This window comes from Miscanthus floridulus, chromosome 13 (genome assembly GCF_019320115.1).
Source record: "Miscanthus floridulus cultivar M001 chromosome 13, ASM1932011v1, whole genome shotgun sequence".
In the NCBI taxonomy this organism is placed as follows: domain Eukaryota; kingdom Viridiplantae; phylum Streptophyta; class Magnoliopsida; order Poales; family Poaceae; genus Miscanthus; species Miscanthus floridulus.
This window is the reverse complement of record NC_089592.1, coordinates 87,464,646-87,488,425: the sequence shown is the minus strand read 5'-3', so window position 1 is coordinate 87,488,425 and position 23,780 is coordinate 87,464,646. Positions and strand designations below refer to the sequence as shown.

Genomic DNA, 23,780 nt, shown 5'->3' with positions numbered 1-23,780 from the left:
AGTTACAGCTAAGGCTGGACGAAAAACTCGAAGCTCGTTAGCTTGCTCGGCTCGTGGCTGGCTCGACTCGGCTCGGCTCGGCTCGTTATCATAACGAGCCGAGCCGAGCCAAGATTTTAGCTCGTTAGCTATAACGAGCCAACTCGAGCCAGCTCGCGAGCTGCTCGTGAGCTAAACGAGCCAAGCTTTCAGAAAAAAAGTATCAAAACTTGTATTAGTTTTTGTATTACTTCATGTCTTGCACTTTACAATTGACTGGTAACTGGTCTAGACCCTATAAATTGACTGGTAACTGGTCTAGATGCATTTTTTTATTATTATTATTCTCAAACTTTAGATAAATGCAAATATTATATTTTATGTATTTTTTATACCTGGCTCACGAGCTTAACGAGCCAGCTCGAGCTTTTAACGAGCCGAGCCGAGCTGGCTTTCTGGCTCGTTAGGATAACGAGCCGAGCCGAGCTAGCTCGTTATCTTAACGAGCCGAGCCCAAACGAGTCGAGCCAGCTCGTTATCCAGCCTTAGTACTCACAGCCAATTTTTTTGATATGACTTCAGTACCAGCCTCAGTATAATGTGCATCCAGAAATATCGGAATAAAAAATATGGCTTTTGCTGTAGTAGATCCTAATTTGACATCTAGAAAGTAATATTACACTTATACAAGTAGATTTTAGTTATAGAAAGTCCTGCAATGATGCTATTGGAAAAAAATGAAATATGAACATAACGCTGGTAGGCATTTTCAACCACTGTATAGTTCTTTGGTTGTTCTGAAGTTTACCACTCAGTTTCTTTATTAACTCTGTCCTTCCTCCAAATTCATAACCATTTTTATCAGCACATGTCAGATATGCAATGCAAAGATTATAAAGTTTTTTTTTCATATGATTGAGCTACTGTGTCAAACTTGTGATCCGGTGATCCAAATCCAACTGCCTTCCCACTAGAGCGGTTATGCTGATTAGCAGCAAAATATAGAACTAATCTTAAACGATGGCTCACTCTCTTAAGCACCTATTTTTTACCTAAAAAATGTAAACATGGTCCAAGCTATTTTCTTATGTATAGTAAAATACAGCAAAAGAAAGAAAAATATAACATAAGCATCAAGAAAAGCAAGAAAAACTTTAGAACAGGACAAACTGTTCATCCAAGAAGAAAAACTATTGCTAAGAGAGGACTTAAATCTATGTAAGCACGTACAAAACAAAATTTCTAGATACTACTTATTTTCCATTGAATACAGATCTCTTGAGAACAAACGTCAGCTAGCAGCAGCTAGCAATACACAATATTCACAAACACTCTACACTGTGCACTGTTCATAATCTTATTGCTGAGATCAGGTGAGAATCCATCTAATGATTCGTTCATGAGCCTGTTTTTTACTTCTTAGGTTGATTTAATGCTAATTTCTTGGTTTCTTATCTCTTACCCTGCACATGCATGCGATGGATACACACCATGTACTCAATGGTTTGTCTCAGTCGAATGATCGTCTGCTGACTAATAAACAAACTAAGTAACAAACCAAACAAACATGCATGTCAGCAGATAATTATAGTTAGTTTCATTGACATTTATTTTGATCAAGTTATGTAGTAGACCCAAGATACTTTATGATATTTAATTAATTGTAATGTGACTCAAGTAATCTTAGTTCAAAATCCATGCCCACTTCCTCAAAGCGAACACTTCTCGGCGCACAAGATGCCTTCTCTTGGTGTTCATCAGTCTGCTCTTCTACGAATTCAGATGACAAACGTTTTTTTTCCTTTGTTCAATTTTCATCACTCAAGGTCAACATGTGATTACAAATGCCTCCCATTTCAAATATATTGCGTTTGGGACAAGCTCGATAGTTAATGCCTTTCGTGAAGGTTTGAAGCACTGCTCTTAGAAATGCAAGGTCCGTGTGTAATACAGGAAATCCACGCTAATTATTTGACAGAATTGTTGCTTGCTTTATTAATCTTTTATGCTTCTATGTCATGCAGGAGCAACAGAATTACTAAGCACACCAGTGGGTGCTAAAGAATATGGCACTAATAATTTCCAATAGCCACTTTGAATATACGCAGATCAATATAAGCTTCCTCTAATACCATTTCCTTGTACCTTGTTTGCTAAGTTCCCAAAATGTAAACCATGGCATTTGCTAAATTCTAGAAGTTGCACGGGTAATTCATTGCTGCAACTTATTATTTATATTTTATTATGCACAAATAGACGAGAAACAAGAATAAAGCTCATCACATTTTATGAATTATGACTATGAACTCTATAAGGACGCTGTAGGCTCTCAGTTCAGCTGGACAATTATAATCTTTTATAGATTCATTTTCTTTTCAGTGGACCACACGTGTCATTATAAAATATATATTCAAGAGTTGGGTAGGCTCTATGTTCTTTTTCATTTGTGGTTTGGCAATTGGCATAAGTTCCTAGACATGTACTGATTTGCATCAAGAGTTCTATAGATGTAAGTACTCAAATATAGATAGAAAGTTGTAGGCTCTCAATTCAGATGAACACTAAATCTATTTAATTTGTGTTGTCACCTCAGCCGTGCCATCAAATTATTCTTCACTATAAGTCGTGACAATAAATCTTCTTAAAAGCTTCACCAAACACTAAATTTCAGATCAAATGCATTTTAATTACTACGACACTACGAGTACAATAAATCATATTAAAGCTCATGGATTCACTTATTCATCAATCGTGTATTGCTCCTTCATTTTTTTAATGACTATTATCGCTGATTTATCTTTGTCATGGAATATATATTCCTATCACATTAGTGGAGAAGATGTCTAACACTCTATTGAGTTTCAACACTCTATTGTTTTAACATAGGCCAATAAAATCATATGGTTATCAAAGATGGCGCGAAGGTTTTCTAGTCATAATTATTCCTGTGCCACGTCATCTCTACTATAATAAATCAATTAAAATTATACTAGGTCCTTCCATAAAAATGTTCCCTGCTGAAAGCATCTAACCATTGTACACTTCAAAAAAAATATACACAACACTTCGTCTCTGTTGAAATCAAGCGCTAATAAAACACTAAATCCCATCCGGCGGCCGATATTTGACGTGTGATTACAGGCTTCTCACCCCCGCGCCCTCCGTCACGCACGCGGGCTTCAAACATGCGCGGCGACCAGCGATCGATTCCTGGAGTCATCACCGAATAAAATAAACAACAACAGAAGGAAAGGCATCAGCGGCACCCGGCCCCTCCCTCGACCTCTCACGCACGGGAGTCAGGTGGCGGCGCCCTCCCCTCCCTCCGGTACTGGCGCCGACGAGGGCCCCCCTGCATCTGGCGGCGGCAACCCTCCCCGTCCCTCCCTTCGGTGATGGCGTCGACGGGATCGGGGCCCTGCATTCGGCGGTGCCCCCTTCTCCCTCCCTCACCGACGACGCCCCCTCCTCCCTCCCCATCGGTGGCGCCCCTCTCCCTCCCCACTAGCGGCGCATCCAGCTTCGTCGCAAACACCACACGGTGATGGATCTGGCGACCGGCGGCGGCACCCTCCACCGCACCGGTGGCAGCGCACACCACCACCACGCCGGCGGTGGTGCAAACCTGCTCCCGCTGAAGGTAGTGGCGGCGATGCATCTAGGTTGGGATGAGGAGGATCCGTGCAGGGGCGCCGTGGATTGATCCCCTTCGAGCTCCGGCCTTCATCACCCACCCCATCAATGGCGTCGGCGGCCCTCACGCTGCCGATGCCGTCTCCCAGCGATGGATCCAGGAGGGGATGAGGAAGATCCATGCAGGAGCGCTGTGGGGTGATCCAGGTGGTTATTTCAGTTCCTCGGGGCATATGAATAATATTTTCTTGAATCTATTTTCTTGTACATGCTTACCCGGTTGTTTCTGCAGTAGCAGTGCTTACTATGATTTGTTTACTTTGCATGAACGGAAATACAGTCTTTTATCCATTCCATTTACTTTGCAAGAACTGAAATACAATCTTTTATACGGGAGAATAGATCTCTTGTTTTAGGTATTGCTGATTAGTTCTTAGTACTACCATAACAGCTGCCTGCATCTATTGTTAATAAAATCCATGTTGCCTGCATCTATTGTTAATAAAATCCATTTTTTAGTTCTACCAATACCACTATTACTTCTACCAATGCTAATACTCATGGTACGTTGTTGCTTTTTGGAGTCAATTGACTTCTACATATTTTAGTTCAAATGTGCTACCATGAATATTGATGCATCTAGCAAATCTCATATGGTAGCCTGTAGTACATATTTCAGTTCAAATCTGCTTATACTTACTACCAGGAAATGGTGGGCATTATCACTACTAAATCTTATGGTTGTAAATTCGATACTTGATGATACATGACGCTGCCTGTTTAGCTACATACCTATGTATTTTACTGAAATTTGTACTGAAGGTTTTTCATTGTTATTGTAGGTTGGTTCGAATCATGTTGCACTCTCATGAACACTATTATAGATTGTAAACTAAAGTAGTAGTGTAATCACACCCATTTCAAACAATTAGTAGTAACTGATTCAAACAAGTATTAGTGCCCGAATTAAAATGATTACTCTTACTACAACTGCTGCTGCTACTACGATTTCTGCTGCTACTCCTAGTAATGCTACTACAACAATAACTACTACAACTGTTGTTTTTAGTTCTGAATCAAGTCATCTCCTGGATCCATGTTCGGCCTCGCCCCGAGGAAATTGGCGTCACTGATTTGTTGTTGATTGAGATTTTGGTTGTTGGATGAATTTACTTTCGTCCTATTGTTTCAATCACTGCTGGAGGAGTGAATTTGTAATATTAGTTTTTTGCGCAATGCTGTTTTTTTGTAATTACTATTGAGATTTTGTAAATTACTACTCAAAATTTCAGTTCGATGTTACGTTCAATAAAATTTCAGTTTGATATATGCACGTATCGTCATGAAATGCCTCTTTACGGTTGGCTGGGGAGTGCACCCGTTTACGTCTGTCCAGAAAATCAATGTTTACGGTCTATCCAGAAAAAAAAAAGATCAACTTCGGTCTCCAATGTTTACGGTTGTCGTCTCCCCTGTCTCGGAAACGCACAATCTCAGGACGCGAACCCCACCCGTTGATCTTGCAAGGGATCGAAGGCTGGTTTGCCTGGGGCTGTGGCGGCGGCGGCGGCGATTGGGATCCGATGGTGTCCGTCAATGACCAGGCTGCGCCCCCCTTGCTCACGGCACCCACCACCTCCGCTGACCTCTCCACCGCCGAGGCCGCTTTCCATCGGCTTCGGGCCTCGCGCTACCGCTCACAACTATGCTTATCTTTTTGCTCATGTGAGGAATCTCATTGCTTATCTTTTTTCAGAGGATGTTAGGCTCTGTAAGACTATGGTTGCTGATGGATTCCTTTCTGAATTTGATTTCTTATACAATATAAGGTGGACACAGGAATGGACTGAACCACAACGTCTGTTGAAGAGAAGATTACTTACGCCTCCAAAAAAAAAGCCGAAGTTCTTTTTTAATTCACTAGGTGCTAAATTTATATACCATAGTGTCAAATGGCTACTGAAAATGGAAGGATCTAGATTACGAACATGCTACATGGGAACTTCAGTCTTCTTCTTCAAAAATAGACAAGGTATGCCGAAAACATTTATTTGTGTTAACTGGCACACGACAACTTCATTCAACATTTTTCTGCAGTTGTGTGATAATGTTGCTTTGCTAGGCTACCTCATGCAAATATTGAGCTCTCTTAGAGTGTTAGTCCAACCAAGTTTTTTCTTTCTGCTCTTTGGACATTAGACCATTTGAAGCATGGGTTCAGAGTGACCCCATGGGATTTCCTGTGAAATCTGTTACATTGTTACATTCCAAAGATGCCCTAGATCGCCGTCGAGGAGCATTGCCTCACTGTCAAGCCGGCAAGGAGGCAGGGCTTCATGCAAGCAAGTGCCTTGTTATGTTGAGTGTTTTTCGGATTATATACATAGTCATATACAATTGTGTGAGATTTAAACTATGGAAAAATATCGTTGTTTGGTTGTTTTCATATGCATCCTGGAAAAAAAAAAGTGGCCTTAGCACGGGCACCGTACTAGCCATTCTTAGTGTCACTATGAATGAAACTCCTATTGAACTAGCCTAAGCATCTTCTAAAAAAAAGAAAGATATTCAGATCGACTAAATTACCATATAATTTATTTTATTATTAATTTGTATAATCTCTTTTTTATGGAACAGAATCTCTAGTTTTTTTTTTAAATCTAGAATCTCTAGTTTTTACCGGTGAATGAAGTGAAGAGAGTGAGAAACTGTAGAGTGGAAGACCCGCCCAGAAAGATTGTGGCCTAGACAATGTGCACGAGCCTGTCCACGTAAACTCTCAGGCCGAGCCCATATGTATTGCTGGGCTCAAGGCCCATAAAAGGCCTAACTACGCCATGCCCTCAAAGCCCAACGAGCACAGTTCCAGGCTTTTGGTTGGGAAAACCGTGGGCTCTCGCCCACCGCTCGCGAGTCCGCTGGACGGAGCGGTGCGTTGCGCCTCCACGCCGCCGTCGCCGCCGCCGCCGCGCACTCCTCTCCCCCTCTCTTGTCCCCTCCTCGCTTCGCCGCCCACCACGCCCATGGCCGCCGCAGCCGCCCCCGCACCCTAGGCTCTCGCCCCGGGATCGAGCGAGGCCAGATGCTCTCCCTGGGCGCCCTCCGCAAGCTCTGCGCAGCCTTCGACGCCGTCGCGCTCACCGTCATCGCCGCGGGGCTCTCGCGCCCGCCCTCGGGCCGCCACCCCTTCTCCTCCGCGCACGCGCACTCCACTCACCCCGCCGACTTCCCCACCATCGCTGCCTGCCGCGCCGCAGTCTCCGCCTCCAAGGGTGACCGCCGCCGCCGCCGCCCCGGCGTCGGCCATCCCTCCCCCTCCCCCGCAGCCGCCGCAGCCGAGGAGAAGGCGGCGGCGGAGGAGGAGCAGCAGCAGCCGGTGCTGGTCAGGATCAAGCATGAGCGGGACCCGGAGCGGCTGTACCAGCTGTTCAGGGCCAATGCGCAAAACCGCCTCCTGGTGGAGAACCGCTTCGTGTTCGAGGACGCGGTGGGGCGCCTGGCGGGTGCTCGGCGGAATGACCTCGTCGAGGAGATCCTCGAGCAGCACAAGGCGCTGCCCCAAGGGAGGCGGGAGGGGTTCGTGGTCAGGATCATCGGCCTGTACGGGAAGGCCGGGATGCCGGGTCACGCGCTGCGGACTTTCCAGGAGATGGGTATGTACGGGTGCCCGCGCACCGCCAAGTCGCTCAATGCCACCATGAAGGTGCTGCTGCGAGCACGGATGTTTGATGAGGCTCTGTGTCTGTTTGAGGAGGGGCCGGAGAAGTACGGCGTTGAGCTGGACAACATCTCGTGTAATACGGTGATCAAGATGTACTGTGACATGGGGGACTTGCGTGCGGCCTACCGGGTTATGCAGGAGATGGATGGGGCTGGTGTGCGACCGGATGTCGTCACGTACACGACGCTCATGGCTGCGTTCTATAAGTGTGGCTGGCGCGAGGTTGGAGATGGTTTGTGGAACCTCATGAGGCTGAGGGGTTGTGACCCGACACTTGCTACCTACAATGTGAGGATCCAGTTCCTGATTAACAGGGGAAGGGGGTGGCAGGCAAATGAGTTGGTGCGGAAAATGTATGCAGCGGGGATCAAACCAGATGAGATCACATACAATCTAATTATCAAGGGTTTCTTCATAATGGGTGAGCATGAGATGGCCAAGACAGTCTTTGGCGCGATGCATGGGAGGGGATGCAAGCCAAACAGTAAGGTTTACCAGACAATGGTCCATTACCTCTGTGAGAGAAGGGACTTTGATTTCGCATTCAGGTTGTGCAAAGATAGCGTGGAGAAAAATTGGTTTCCGAGTGTCGATACTATTAACCAACTGTTGAAAGGCCTCATGGCTATCTCAAAGGATAGGAATGCGAGAGAGATAATGAAGTTGGTTACTGGGAGAAAACCTTCGTATTCAGATGGTGAAATGAAGGTCTTCAAAGACATATTATCTCATAGGAAGACTGGAAGATAAGTTGATGTCTGGATAGGAAGTTTTGCTGTAAATCCACCACTTGTAACTGTAAGGCTGTTGTTGACATTCTTTCATCACTTTGTTTTCATAGGCAAGTTGAAATGAGGTTGATCAAAGGGTTTCAAATATTGAACCATCCTGTCAAGCTCCTCAGACAACAATTTTTCAGGTCCTTAAAAGTTAGTATAAGTTATAGAAAGATAAAAATTCAAGTATCACGGATGACAAGGACTTTAAGAGCTGAAGGTTCTGTTTTGTACTTTTCGTTAGCTAATGTTCAGGAGTTTTATAAAAAGGTTGGGATCGTAATAATTCAACATAACTATATAAGAATGTGTTGTTGGAGCATTCATCGGGAAAACATATGAGCATGGCAGGAAGAAGGAATCAGTGGTCTCCACAAGTGTTTAGGATAGAGTTTGTTCAGGAGTATTATCAGTTCAGTCATGGTTTGTTCAATTCAGTTAGGGTCCAGACTTTGTTTTATACTTTTAGTTGGAGAAAAATAAGAGTTTGATATTTAGCTGCACCTACTTAACGTGAGAGGCGTTCCAGTTGTAATCAAGAAGAAACAAACTTGATTCCATATAAAGTCGTTGCTCGGAGCCCCTTATAAGGGCAGGTACGCCATCTTCATCTTTGGTATCAGTGTTGATGAAGTAATGAAGTATTCTGTGCAGTATACAAACCTATGTTTGGGAAAATTTGATCTTGTTATCATTTTTTTATTTTTCCATTACCAAGATAGTATTGTCTACTTGTTAAGAACAAGAAATATTTTAATTGTGCCTCAAAGTTTCCCTACCCTAAGATTGATGATTCTTTTGACATTGATGAAAAGGCATAGGAAACAAACCAAAACAAAATCAACTGGATTTATTTCCATTTTTTGTAGGAGCCATATGATAGTTACACAGTTTTTCAAATCTGTGCTGCATGTTTCTTGTTAAAAATACTAACTTCCTTGACAACAATGTTCAAATTTGTGACTGATCAATAACAGTTTTCAGTTACCAGAGTTACTACTTGCTATTCATCAGTCATCACTGATTGACTAAAAAGTAACTAACATTGCATGCTACTTGATGCATACACCTCTATGATGCATCAGTTCGGATGATTAGTTAGTAATGTGCATGTCTAAAAGTAAAACAAACTAATGTGACTAGGATAATTTATTATCTCTTAGATCTGTGAAAATTTTGCAATCATGTGATCTCATCTGGTTGAAACGTTGTGATTCTTAACATGATTGAAATGATGCACATGACCTTTACAATTATACATCAAGATTATTCTTCTGATTATTTTTGTTGGTTAAAATACGACATAGCACTTATCATTCAGTCATCAATAATTTTAAATCTACACTGTACATTTTATCATACTTTTGCTAATATGTGGACAGCTCTTTTACCCCCTTCCACCTGTTGATAACCATGTAGCTTTAAGTTGTAGTGTCTGCTACATTATTTTTAAAATATTGTTAGAAGGTTTCACATGAGTAATCTCAGAGAGAATCCTGTATTCCGTGAAAAATGTGAAATATCAGTGAATAAACCTAGACTATCTATATGAAATCCTACTTTTAAAGCATTACAATAGTGCTAGTCTTAAAATCCTAGATGTTTTTCACTGATCTTGAAACCAATTATGAGATACATGGATCCTGGAAACGATGGGAATTGGGAAGGGACTGTTATTTGGCATTCAGGTTGTGCAAGGATAGCTTGGAGAAGAACTGGTTTCCCAGTGTCGATACTATTAACTGGGAGAGATAACGGAGTTGGTTACTGGGAGAAAACCTATGTATTCAGATGATGAAAATGATGGTCTTCAAAGACACCATGTACCTTAAGAAGACCGGAATATAAGTTGACGTCTGGAAAGAAATTCAGCTGTAAATCCGCCACATGTAACTGTCTTTCCTTTATAATTTTGTTTTCAGTCAAGTTAAATAGAAGCATTTCATGCAGCCTTTTCCGTCTTATTATCTCTTTTCCCTTTTAGTTCTGCAAACTCAGCGATATAAAAGTTTAATTTAGGATTGATGATTCTTTTGATACCAGTAAGAATGCGCATGAGACGGTCATTTGATTTTTTTTTTGTGAGCTTTTATGATAGTTACATTAGTTTTCAAATACTTTTATGTTAGCAGCAGAATTCAGAACTAATGTATGTCCTGAGGCATGAGAAAAGAAAACTGGTGTAATTGATACTTTGTGGAAATTGAGGTATTTCATAACATCACTTCTCAGCATATTTGGTCACATTTACACTCACTGCTCATAAAACTTTGATACTCTTCCTTGTTCATCTCCATCTGCAACAGAACTTTGACTGACAGTACACGTTTTGGGTTTCTTCATTATGGTTATGGGTGAGCATGAGATGACCAAGGTGGTTTTTGGCGACGCAAGCTGGAGAACAATGTGAAGGACTTTAGGCCCCATTCGCGTGCCCTTAAAACCGGCTTGTTCGGCTTCTTTTTTCATCCAGAACAGTGTTTCTCTCTCACAATATTTCATCCGGAACAGTGTTTTTGCATTCAGATTGTGCAAGGACAGCATGGAGAACAGGAGAACACCTTTTCTTTTCCAAGGGGGTGTTCGGCTGGAGGAATTCTGGAGGAATTTGGATGGTCTGGAGGAATGCTGGAGGAATTTGTGAGAGAAAAACACTATTCCAGATAAAAAAAGAAGCGGATCAAGCCGGGTTTAAGGGCACGCGAACGGGGCCCAAGTGTAGTTACTATTAACTAACCGTTAATGACCTCACAGAGATTTGAAAAGAATATGAATTTGAGGAGGTAGTTAGTTACCGGGAGAAAACTTCATATTGATAGGGAAGATGATGAAATGGAGGTCTTCAAGGGCATGTTTCATGGGGTTACTGGAAGATGCGTTGACAGCTTGATAGGGAAGTTCTGATGTAAGTTCCACCATATGTAGTGTAAAGCTGTTGTGGATATTCTTTTGTTTTCTGCTGCCAAGTTTAAATAAACAAGATTGAGGGGGTTCTTGAATACTGTCTTGATAATCTTTTTGGACTCCTCAAATAGCAATTGTTCATCTGCTTAACAGATGCTACTATAAGGTACAATTCTACATGATACCTTCCCGTGTAGCAAAAAATGATCACAGAGACTTTAAGAGCTGAAGAAATACCTGTATCATATGGACTATTTTAAAAAAAATATCTATTGAACAGATTTTTTTGTGTTAAAAAGAAATAAACATAAGAACGCTTCAAAACATAGCAACTGTTGAGTACTGATGAAGTAATGGAGCATTTCGCATGGTATTCCAACCTGTGTTCTGCTAACTTCAGAAGCACTTTTATTTGTCAGTATTTTTTTTGGGGTACCTAACGCGCATCCTTTCTCTACCAAGTACCAGACCTATCTTATATATCTACCACATGATGGCTCAAAAACTTACCCCGGCTAGAATTGAAAGAATTTAAATTCTAAAAGGCGCGCGGATTGGACGTTACTATTGTCAAATATGATAAGGAACAATTCCTTATACGCTACCGAAATCCTTGATAAACCACCGTCGGTAACTGTAAAAGGGGCCCACATGTCATAGACGCAGTTTTCTCCTAGACCAGTCATCCAAACACCGTGCTCGTGTGGTCCCTGGGTGTCAGCGGCATATCCTCCCGTTCCTCCTCCCTGCAAATCTGTGCACTTCTCAATCCAGAGTCCACGCTCTCTGCTGCAGGCGGCGGGGCCAGCCCGGCTCAGAAGCGAAGGGGATGGAGGACACAGTAGCGGAGAAGAAGCCCCGGACCGCCGGCGACGGCGACGGAGACCGCTGCAACGGCGAGCCCTCCGGCACCGCAGAGAGCAGCGGCGGCGGCGGTGGCGGCCTGGTCGAGAGGCTCCCCGAGGCGCTCCTGGTGGAGGTGCTGGGCCGTCTCGACCTCGACGGCGCCTTCTCCGCCGCCGCGTCCTGCCGCTCGCTCCACGCCGCCGCCAACGCCGCCCTCTCCGCCCTCACCGCCATCGACCTCTCCGTGAGCTTCACCCTCCCCTCCCCTCCGTTTCCCCCTTCTTCCTTCCCTTCCTCCACTAACCCCCTGGGGCTTCGGTTCGGTCGCTCGCCCGCTGCAGGCCTTTGCCCCGTCGAACGCCATCCTAGGCAGGATTCTCGCGGGGAACGGCGCGGTCCGCAGCCTCACCGTCAATTGCAGCCTCCTCGACGACTCCGCCGCCTCCGTCATCGCCAGGGGTAGCCTGCGCGAGCTCTCGCTGCTCAGGTGCTCCTTCTCCATGAGCTTCTTTGTGGCTGTTGGCGCGGGATGCCGCAATTTAAGGTGCGGTTCTTCAGCACTGTATTGTTCATGCCTTCGTATATGCACGCGAATGTAAAATTGCTTCAGAAGATTGCGTCTGGAACTATGCACATTCCTGTTTATTCTCGTCATTTGCCAAAATGAAATTGGATTATGCAATTAATGATCTGGAATTTGGGACATTGCTTTCAAGTCATAGTGATTGAGAAGTCCAATCATCCTTTAACCCGAATTTGAAAAATTCAGATCGTTGAAGCTGGAGATGGCGGTTGCTCCAGACATTCTATATTCTCGTTATTCTGGGTTCGGTACTTGCCTAGCGCCTATCTACACGGGATGTGTTTACTTGGAGGTGAGAGATTTTTCTGGTACAATTTACGAATATGATATTCTTCCTCGCTAAAAACATGCCACTTTGTAGCAATATTGCATATTCGAAGATTTGTTTGCTTTCATTGTCTTTCGATTTCCAAGCATGCACAGAATTACATAAGATTAACCGTAGCCTTTGAATAATGTTATGGAGCTTTTAGAAAAAGTTCAGTTAATTTGGTTGCTTGCTCTGAGCAGTCTTTTTTTCAATATTCAATACAGACTCTTTGGGTGAAGTTCCCTCTGCTAGATCCACGCACAGCTGAATACGAGACTGGAACTGGATTGCCTCTCATTCCTAGTAACATCAAGGACCTGTTGCTACAGCCTGTATCTCATTCTAGGGCAAAGACAGTCTTCCTGAAAACCACCTCTCTGAGCAAACACATCACTGACAGTTTGGAATCACTCTCTTTAGTTCTCGACACAATAACGGATGAACTCGTTATGTTGATCACCAGTAATGTCCACAAGTTGGTTGAGCTGTGCCTGGAAGATGAACCTGTTACCCAACCAAATTTGCCTGAAGATTTGACCAATGTTGGGCTTCAAGCACTTGGCTTATGCCACAACTTGAGACATTTGTCTCTGACACGTCGTTGCTGCGACTTCAGACGGGTAAACGACTTTGGGATACTGATGCTCGCTGACGGATGCAAGCAACTCAGAACCATTAGATTTGGTGGGTTCTCTAAAGTAAGTGATGCAGGGTATGCAGCCCTTCTCCACTCTGGGAAGGACCTGAAGAAGTTTGAGGTCAGCAACGGCTCGTGCTTGTCAGACTTGGCATGCCTAGATCTTGATAAGGCAGCTCCAAACATTTCAGAAGTGAGGTTGCTTAACTGTGCTCTCCTAACTAGTGATACCGCCAAATCTCTAGCACCCTGCACTAACTTGAAGGTTCTCGATCTCTCGGGTTGCAAGAGCATTGCAGACTCTGGCTTGGTTTCCATCTCAAAGCTCCCCAACCTAACTCTACTGGATCTTGCTGGAGCTGACATTACTGATGCGGGTTTATCAGCACTCGGTAATGGGAGGTGCCTGATATCTTCTTTGTGCTTGAGAGGGTGCAGAAGGATCGGCAGTAATGGAATAGCTTCACTGTTGTGCGGGACTGGCACCATCAACAAAACATTAATTTCGCTTGACATCGGGAATGTACCAAGAATATCATGTCGGGCTGTGACAGTGATTGCCAGGAACTGTGAGCAGATAAGCAGCCTGTGTCTGCGGAACTGCCTCCTCATAACTGATTCGTCTCTCGAAGTGCTAGGTTCTATGGGATGCGACTCCAGTAAATGTTCCCTGAGAATGCTTGATCTTGCCTACTGCAGTAAGCTGTCTCGAAACTTCCTGAGACACTTTGAGCCACCACTGTTCCGAGGGCTGCGGTGGCTTGGCGTCGGTAAGAATGTGGCACAACGTCGTGGCTGCAGCCCGACAGTTGCGGAGGTTCTGGAGCGAAAGCCTGGATTAACCATCTGCTGCAACGCCTGCGACATGGGCTGCAGGAACAAGTGCCATCCAGACATTCGTTTTCTTCAGTAGATGTGCTGCAATTTCTGCGACATCGGCTGCAGGAACCAGTGTTTTAAAGGCGTCGCCTAGGCGTAGGCGTCCAGGCGTACCCAGCTCGCCTTGGGAAACAGTGGCGCCTTGTCGCCTAGGCGTCGCCTAGGCGTCCAGGCGTACCAAGCACTCGCCTGGACGCCTAGCCGCCTTTAAAACATGGGCAGGAACAAGTGTCATCCAGCCATTCGTTTTCTTCAGTTGATGTGCAGGATTAACCCATCTGTGGCAACAGACATTCGTTTTCTTCAGTAGATGTGCAGGATTAACCCATCTGTGGCAGCGCCTGTGAGGCTGCGACATGGGTTGCAGTAGAAGTGCCAACCCAACATTCGTTTTCTTCAGTATGTGTTGTTATTGCCATTTGAGTTGATACTGTAATGCCCTATTTTACCTTTGATTAAACATGTACCATTTGTGCTCTATGGTTCCTTGTGTCAAAGAACTATTCTATGGCGCCTTTTCTTTTGGACAATTTCTTCAGGATTATATGGTACCTTTTCTTTTCTTATTTTGATGATGATTTATGAAGTAAGCCCTCAGTAGGAAGAGTGGCTGATTACATCACAGCTAATTTCTTGTCTTGTTCTGAATATTCAGATGTATCTTCTAATCTTCAAAGAACGTATAGTCCTGCCAATAGGATCGGGTCAGCTGCGTTCTGCCGTGCCCATGTATCATAACGTTACATCAAGCAGCGTAACAAATGATTTCAAGTTTTTTTTGACCGTGAGCGTGACGCAAACCAGCATCAATATCCATTTGCCAGTCAAATAGAATAACTAGGGGGAGAAACTTTACAGACCAACTTCAGCACAAGTGGGATTTGATACAGTTCGAGCAAATCATCATTTTTTGCCTAGAAACTTTGAAGTGACTCGAGAGCTGCCGTATAGCCGATTGCACATAATACATGCAAAAAAAAATGCCTCGGGAACATAAGCTATTTTTTTCCAAAAAATCTCCACAGATGAAAGCAGCAGCAGGATCACGGCAGGTAAGCTACATGAAAGCACCTCGGCCTCCTCTCCTGGTAGTCGGTCTCTCGTAGCTTGTGTTGATCTTCTCGACCAACTCGTTCATTGTGCTGCAAATTATAAAGTTGAAATCAACACAAGTGAAATTTCCAACAAAGAACGATATAAGGTATAGAAGAATAAGGAACTTCATCTGTGAAAGAGGTGAGTGCAAACCTTGAACAGTTGGTGAACATTGCCAGGTAAGTCATGAGGAGAGTGTCGTTGTATTCCTGGAAACAATGAATGTCATCATCATTATTACACATACATTAACTATGCAACGTTGAGAAAATTACAGAAAAGCGATCTTTACTGGCAACATAGCTGGCAATTCAAATAATGTATTCTTCAAATCAAAAGAGAAAGCACTTTGCCTAAGATGAGAAATGAAACTAGCATACCATTAAGAAGTCGTCTTGGAATTTCTGTGACTCCATAGCTGGTAGCCTTCTTACGAGGCTTGAGACTTGCCTAAGCAGCGAGTTATCCACTGGAATGTCACCTGCAGTTGAAGAAAAGGCTTTGCAGTTAAATTTCTCAAGTCAAAAAAAGTCCAACAGGGTGATTAACAAGTACATGGGAAATTAAAGTTCTAAAGGTTTTTATGTTTAAATAAGAATGGAAGCATGTTTTGGAGAACAAGCACGATAGAGCATTATCTCAGTAGCGAGAGATAAAGCAATGTAGCACTTCATATATGTACGGACCTTTTTGCATGGCAACAAGATACTGATGGATAACACGGACCCTGCTATTGAGCATCTTGATGGCACTGTGTATTCCTGTAAGATGAGCAGCCACTGCACAAAAGCATCGATTAGTACAATTCTGTCCAGAAAAATACCTCAGATAGTATGACTAATAATGTTGAGAAAGCAAAGCCACAGGGAAGCCACCCCCCAGGGCTTTGTCTGATGAGAGGTCTTCAAAGTATAATCCTTACACTGAGTTGCTGCTGAGCCACCATCAGAAGGTTTGAGATGGGCAACATGGTCCACAGATATCCTCTCAGCCTCTACAGTCTTTGATCAAGCGTACTAATGTTAAAAAAAAATCATATATAGCTAGACGCACAAGGGGTAACACTTACCTCAATTGTATAATTTGATCTGACAAAGATGAGCTGAGGACTCCCATCGATGACATGCAACTCTTCAAATTACAGAAAATAAAGAAGCAATTAGCAGACAATTTGATAGAAAAACAAAGTGAGAGCGTGACAAGAAAACATTGATAAAACTCTCTGGTTAAGTATACAAGTGGAACAGTTCAGGGGCTATTCACGTTATACTTGTACACATGGTAGAACCTAATGGCTTATGTAGTTAATATTGGCACCTGGAAATAAACTTTAGGGGTTGCCTGATACAAAATTAAAAAATTGAGCATTTACATTTTTTACATAAAAAAGGCAATGTGTCGACACGAAAGAAAAAAGTTTAAACTTATTAATACAGCAGCACCAAACTTCATAAATTCATAAATATCCTTTCTTGATCTGAACCCTGAATTTAAAGAGCAATATGATAACTAGTATGGCAATGCGACTTGGCAATCTAAGACTGATCAAGATTCAGAGCAACATGCGTGCATAACCAGAACCTATGTACACACAAAATCAAGCGCTAATAGTCAAAAGCACATATAAATCATTGAAGTTGCATAAACAGGTTCAGGTTAGAACCAAACACAGGAGAAACAAGTTGCAATACATTAATGATTCCAAACTTAAATCCATATTGACTTACCACTCTCATAGATAGTCACAGGGAGATCCTTCTGGGAGAGGTTGATTGTAGGATTTAATAGAAGATAAACAGGGCTTTCGTTAACATCCATCAACTGGATAATACAAATAAAAGAAGGTTATGCAGAGTCAGATGAATATATACATCACAGATCAAACAAATGTCTATGCTGGCAGGCAATTCCTCAACTCTCCTCTCAAGCCAAAATCATATAGCCATCGTTCCATTCAGTCACACGAACTCAGGTGAAACTCTATAGAGGTAAGTAACATATGGTTTTTCTGTACAGAAGGTAAGCAATTTTTGCATAGAAGAGGGAAACTTAATATTGTGAAAATTATCAAACATCCAAAGCTACTGCTTGTTACTTAATTCTGCCTTGAAGTTAGGCTCTGAAAGATGCAACTGCAATGACATTTTCAGCTGTTAATCTTGCTGCCGTATACTATGTATTTTTAAGCATGAAACTTCAAAAGAAACCTTATTAGAAGCATAATGTGTTACATTATGAGGTTATTGGCAGCTATAATTACTAGCCATCTGATTCAGCACCAGTTACATTTGTACAGTGAGAATTCCCAAATTCCAGAAACATTGAAGCAGTCTCTTTTGCTTGTTTTACTTACTAAACCAATAGGCATGTTAAATAGGACTAATAACATGTAGAAATAAGAATCCATAAGTGCCACCGTAGGTCAGGGTTAGCATCATCAAGTGAATGAACAGTGAATTATTACAATCTGAAACCGACACATTTTCTCCATAGCATGGGCAAACACCAATGCCCAAGCACAATGTGACATTGTCACACAGATAACAGATTCAAGGACTTGAAGAAAAGGTTGTAAAAACTCACGGCTTTGTGGATTTGCATGTCGGTGTCGTGCACATCGCTTCCAGTGGAGTACCAGCCGAGCACGTAGAAGTCGGGGAACACCTTCTTATCTGCACAGCCACAGCCGTAACAAAGAACTCATCAAACCATCCACGAAACCCTATCATTCCCTACGATTCCAGGCGTCGTGAAACCCTAAAAAAATCCCCAGATTCGAGTAGGAGCTTACAGAGCTCCTGCTTCTTCTCGAGGAAGGCGCGGTCGAGGGTGCCTGAGACGGGGTCGAGCACGAGCTCGAAGCTGTTGAAGATCTCCACGGTCCGCCCGCGCTGCACCCCGATCACGCACCCGAACACCCTCGGCGGCTGCCCGGCCGCCGCCCCCGCCCCCGCCGCGGACGAGGAGGAGGAGCTGTCCCCAGAGCAGGCGGCCTGCGCCTTGACGCGGGTGTGGTGGTCGGAGACGTTCACGATGACGAGCGGGTGGAGCTTGAAGGTGAACCCGCCGCTGGAGGCGGCGGCGGTGGTCGCGGGCGCGGGCGCGGATACTGCCGGTGCGGCCTCGGAGGGCGCCGACATCGTCGGAGCCGGGGGAGAGGTGGCGTGTGGCGTGACCAAGGTAGCGCCGGCGGGGGTTGCGATTGCGACGGGGACGGGAAGGTTTTGCGCTCTGGGGCGTGCGTGCGAGAAAGAGAGAGATGCTATGTGGGCTTTGCTTGCGTCTCGTGCTGGGCTCGGATAGGCGATTAGGCCTTCCTGGTGGAAGAGAAGTGCAATGGTCCAGATGAACCCTGTGAATAGAGATGAAAACGGATCGGATACGGACGGATATCACCGATATTACATTTGTTTTCATATTTCTGTCCGGATTTGGATTCGAATACGGATAGTGTCAACTATGTCGGATAGGATACGATTGAATATCGACATCATAAATATACGATTTGAATATTCGGATTCGGATACGGTATCGGATGTTAAATATCCGAACTTGAATATGGACAGATCTCAACCCCTCTAAACGAATTCGATTTCGAATACGGTCACCGTTTTCATCCCAACCTATGAATGTGGAAATTTCACCGATTCTCAGTGACTACGCATCAATCGACTGATTTTTGTTTGTGTTACGGCCGATTTTTTCCCAACCAGTCAGAATAGGACAGTTGCACATGGAACCAAAAGTGATTCGACTGATTTCTGTTTATGTTTCAGTCATTTCTTTCAACCAATCAAAACAGGTCGCGTGCACATGGAACCAATCAGTACGAACAACAAAGAAAACCAAAAAAATACAAATGATTTTTCCGATCGGTGAAAGACAATTTCTAAAAAAAAAAAACAGTAGCCAACTAAAAAGTGTCAGTCAACTGATCATAAGTTAGAACGTATAGAGTAGTGAGCTGAAACCAACTGAGACATAACAATTACTAAAAAATCATAGTGAGTCAACAAGTGTTAAATCTTAGAGAAGATGTACGTGTTGAACCCGGGGCATATGAATGTGAAATTTTCACTGGTTTTTTGAAATTCAAATAAATTTTGAAAATTTAACACTCTTAGCCCCTGTAACATTCAAAAAATCAACTTTCTGGTTTCGCCCTGGTGCTGAATCAAGATAAAGGTAAGTGTTGCATTATTGGTTCTCTTCTTTTAGTCCTGTTTGGAATCGTGCGGTATGGTTCGGTGACACTCGCGATTACCTAAAATCCTCATGCTAGTATAATCCAGTAGTGGCTGAGTCTCTATGCTAACGAGAATCAAGCTAGGATTATGTGATTTCCCCAGCAGTCTTTTCACAATTTCCTGTGCTATCGCCATGCAAACAGTCACGACTGTTGTAGGGTAGCTGCAGCGAACACAGCCGTTCTTGCTGACCGATCAGTATTTGTTGAGCTATGGAATGTGGACGAGCAAGTATTTGAGGTATGGAAGGTTGGGAGTCTCAAGCTCTCTCCGCATGCACGGGGGATCCGCGGAATGAATAGAGAGGAATCGCAGGAGAGGGGTGAAGAGTGAAGAAGAGGAGGCCGGAGGTGGGAGATGAACCAGATATAGACACTTACTTCTTTCTACACCATGAAAAAGAAAAAAAGTGATCCTTAAAATTAATTTATTGTAACTTTATTTTGTTGTAACGTGATAATTAAAATACAAAAAAAATCACTTAAGTGACTTTTGTGTGACTTACTATATACGTGAAAAAAGGAATGATATGCATGACAAATTTGGAAGACGAAGGATGACATAATTGTAACGTCATATATGCAAGAAGCTTGAAAAAATGACCCCTTTCCTCTATCCTCTTGCTTTCAAGGGTTTATTTTTTTATCTACTATAACAGAAGCCCTCGAACCTTAAAATCATCATTGACCCCTTTCCTCTATCCTCTTGCTTTCAAGGGTTTATTTTTTTTATCTACTATAACAGAAGCCCTCGAACCTTAAAATCATCATTTCAATAGCCCATGGCACTGTCACATGAGGCCCACTCCGCTCGTCATTCGGCCATGTCCACCATCATTGCAGTCGACTGAGCTGCGGGAGCGCGATGGGCCCAAGCACGAGCATTGAAGATGGGGCGGTGGGGTTGAGTGACTGTCCAGGATAAGAAGAGACATGTTAAATGGGGCCTCACTAGGGACGAGACAAGCGCCTAGGAGGAGACTCGCGGCGGGCTGAGGGCTTCGCCGCAAAGTCACGCCGATAGGGGAATAAGGCAGCAACGCGAAAGAGAGTTGGGACGAAAAAAGACCTACAACACTAAGTTGATGTGAAAAAAAATTCCAAGAAACAGTAAGGGCTTCCTTACGCACCTATAAGAGATGTGGATGGGGGGAGACTTGGAGGTCTACATAAAATACAAACTTGAGTTGAGACATCATTGGATTAAGTTTTTTTTCTCTAGGACCAAAAATAAAGTAAGGATTGTTAGATGATAGGTTCATCTGATAGAGCCGTCTAGGTTCATTGTATAGGCGCCGACTTCAGGTTGTTGAGGAGGCGTCGGTGTACATGCATATAGGATAGAGATCTCTTCAAGAGTTTGTTGTAAACATCATCTTGTTGTACAAGCCACGTAGGGAGCTATTCCCTACTCTATTTAACATGAAGCCGAGAGCCCAGGAAGGGTTATCTCGTTCCACATACTTTTACATGGTATCTAGAGCCTCTTTCCTCACGGATTTGATCCATGGCTCAATCCTCTGCCGCTGCTGCATCGCTCTCCTTCGGTCTTCTCCCCGTCGTGACGGAGAAGCTCACCCGCGGGAACTATGGGATGTGGCATGCCTAAGTTCTCTCTGCCCTGAAGAGAGCTCAACTCGTTGGGTTCATTAAGCCCACGACGAAGTCGCCATCGGAGTTTCTCGACGCTGCTTCGACTGGCGACAAGTCGGACAAGAAGGTCGATCCGCTGCCCAACCTTGACTACGAGAAATGGGTGGCACAGGACCAGCAGATCCTTAGCTACCTGCTTTCGTCGCTCTCCAAGGAGATCTTCGCCCAGGTGTCATCGGCGTAGACTGCGGCCGAGCTTTGGGCTGTAATTCAAGGATTGCATGCTTCGCAGTCTCGTGTGCACGTCATCGCCACGCGCATGGCACTCGCCACGGCATCCAAGGGGACGTCATCCATCGCCGACTACTACACGAAGATGAAGGGCCTCACCGATGAGATGGCATCGGCGGGCCGCAAGCTGGAGGACGAGTGTAACACCCTCGATGTTACGCCCTAAACAAATTACTATGTGATAATGCATGTGATGGAATGAATAGATGGAGTATTGCAACCTAAAATGATCAATAAAAATATTAAATGAGAAGCTATTACACAACTCATGTATATCAAGTAGGGTTTAAAACCAATTTTTATTAAACAAAAATACTATAGAACATATACGTGGCACTTAACTAAAGTTTGGAGTATGAACTTTATAGATGACAATGAAATACTTGTTGTAGAAAAATAACATTGATAGCTAGTGCTTCTAGTAGCTTAGAAATGGAACTTGAAATCAAAACTAGCTTAAAGTCGCGATGGTTGGCGCCGTGTGCACGGTCACCGTGCAGCTATGGCAGAACCGCCTAATCTAATGCCTCCCAAGAGTGCTCGTCTTCCATTAGACACTAAGCACTCAAGGGAGAACACCAAATTACACGGTCCCGTCGGGCACACCCCAAGGAAAAACCCGAAAATCCACATTTTTCCATCAAGATCACAAATGAGAGAATAAAGCTTATATCATTCTTAACCATTTCTTACATCACTTTTAATACAACATCAGAGTATAATATTATTTGATATAATAGCAGAATATGATCATATTATCAGAGTTATGAATAATTTAAATTAACAGCGGAATATAAACATGTGACCAGAATTACAGCAGAAATAAATAGCTATTCATGGCATAATGAAGCATTGATAAATAAACTAGGACAACAGATTATAAAACTTTCATTTATAAAAATATTTAGTAAGAGTTATAAATAAAGACTATGATGGCAACATAGAGGAATCCTCTCTGAGCCCACCATGAGGAATCCATACACAAGGGTCAGTTATAGCATCCACCTGTCACCTGCAATAGGGGGAAATAAAACCCTAAGTACTCAATTGTACTCAGCAAGACTTACCTGATAGGAGGAAAGAAAAGACTCCAAGGATATGCAAGACTATCTGGCTGGTGGGTTTATTGCATCTGCAGGAGCATTACTAAAAGTGTGTCCTTATATTTGATTTTTCTTAGCAGTGCATTAGTTCATCAACTAACCATTCTATGTAAGCACCTATGCTACTTTCAAGTAGGTGGTAAGCAATCAGATTTCCTTTTTCTATCTTTCATCTTTCAGTTCTTACTACGGTGCTAGACCGTAGACAAGCCGTACCGAAACGTCGGCGATTCATGAATCAATGCCCCCAGCTGGGTACCCCGAAAACACATGCCCCGCTTGTACCCTAGGCACAAGTAGGACCAACCCACTACCCTCCTATCACAGGGTCTAGGTCCCCATCCAAACTAGGACTCCAAGCCCCCACCCCTAAGTCTCAGACTCAGTGCAGTGGAAGGACCTCCAATACCCAAAAACCACCATGACAATCGGTTTGGAAAGAGCCGGAACCCATGACAAGAGAGTAACAAGTCTTCTAAGTGCCCATACCCAAGTATATGCTTGGGATAATAAGTCTTTGACTTGCCTAGAGTCTTATGCAACGGTCGGTCCTTAACCGACATAGACAGGGAAAAAACAGTGTAACCAGGCTATGTCCCGTTGGCCGCAGGACACAACCTCTTACACCCACCAATACCCAAACCATATCCCTGTCCGGTAACCATTTTTCCTTTCCACCGTTTATATTTTTCAAGTGATAATAATACAGTAATATAATTCCTATCTCTTGCGAGTGACAGGCAATCACTCGACTTCTACCGAAGTCCTGTAGCATAGCAATCTACATGATCCTATCATACTAGTAAGACTCATAGGATAAGGATATATATATATATATATATATGCAAGTGGGTTTCAATCAACTCCTTAAAACTTATTGCACAAATATAATTTAAAGTGCAGAAAAGTAGGGGTTATGCACCGGGGCTTGCCTAGGTAAGATTTAATCAGAAGTTAACTTTCCATCATGGCGACATGATCTCCAAAAGTACCATTCCTCCAGCAACTTCCGATAACACTGCGATCCATCGACGTCCCTATTATGATATGCAATGCAAAGACATAATTAATCGACTGCAACTGTGACTCGTAAAATACGATTTACGCCTCTCAAGTTAATGAGCTAGTTCTAACGACGACCGTAATTAGGCTATGTATCCATGTTGTCAAATAAGACGTTACGT

The 23,780-nt window shown here is 43.5% G+C and overlaps 3 protein-coding genes across 3 annotated transcripts; 2 read left to right on the top strand and 1 right to left on the bottom strand.

Moving 5' to 3' along the window:
* The first annotated feature begins 6,473 nt into the window (after window positions 1-6,473).
* LOC136501259 (pentatricopeptide repeat-containing protein At1g80150, mitochondrial-like) lies at window positions 6,474-9,214 on the top strand. The gene has a single exon (XM_066496759.1). It carries the CDS (start codon window positions 6,695-6,697, stop codon window positions 8,081-8,083), a length of 1,389 nt encoding a protein of 462 aa, XP_066352856.1. The 5' UTR covers window positions 6,474-6,694; the 3' UTR covers window positions 8,084-9,214.
* Window positions 9,215-11,590: 2,376 nt separating this feature from the next.
* Window positions 11,591-14,834, top strand: LOC136500528 (F-box protein At-B-like). The gene is made up of 4 exons (XM_066495900.1): window positions 11,591-12,103; window positions 12,201-12,403; window positions 12,629-12,734; window positions 12,977-14,834. The coding sequence occupies exons 1-4, from the start codon at window positions 11,843-11,845 to the stop codon at window positions 14,300-14,302; spliced, it is 1,896 nt and encodes a 631-aa protein (XP_066351997.1). The 5' UTR covers window positions 11,591-11,842; the 3' UTR covers window positions 14,303-14,834.
* A 193-nt stretch (window positions 14,835-15,027) lies between these two features.
* On the bottom strand, window positions 15,028-18,669 carry LOC136500529 (COP9 signalosome complex subunit 6-like). Its single transcript, XM_066495901.1, has 9 exons — window positions 18,155-18,669; window positions 17,947-18,035; window positions 17,091-17,184; window positions 16,433-16,494; window positions 16,286-16,364; window positions 16,050-16,142; window positions 15,744-15,844; window positions 15,517-15,572; window positions 15,028-15,410 (listed from the first exon to the last, which is right to left on the bottom strand). The coding sequence occupies exons 1-9, from the start codon at window positions 18,501-18,503 to the stop codon at window positions 15,326-15,328; spliced, it is 1,008 nt and encodes a 335-aa protein (XP_066351998.1). The 5' UTR covers window positions 18,504-18,669; the 3' UTR covers window positions 15,028-15,325.
* Between the last annotated feature and the right edge of the window lie 5,111 nt (window positions 18,670-23,780).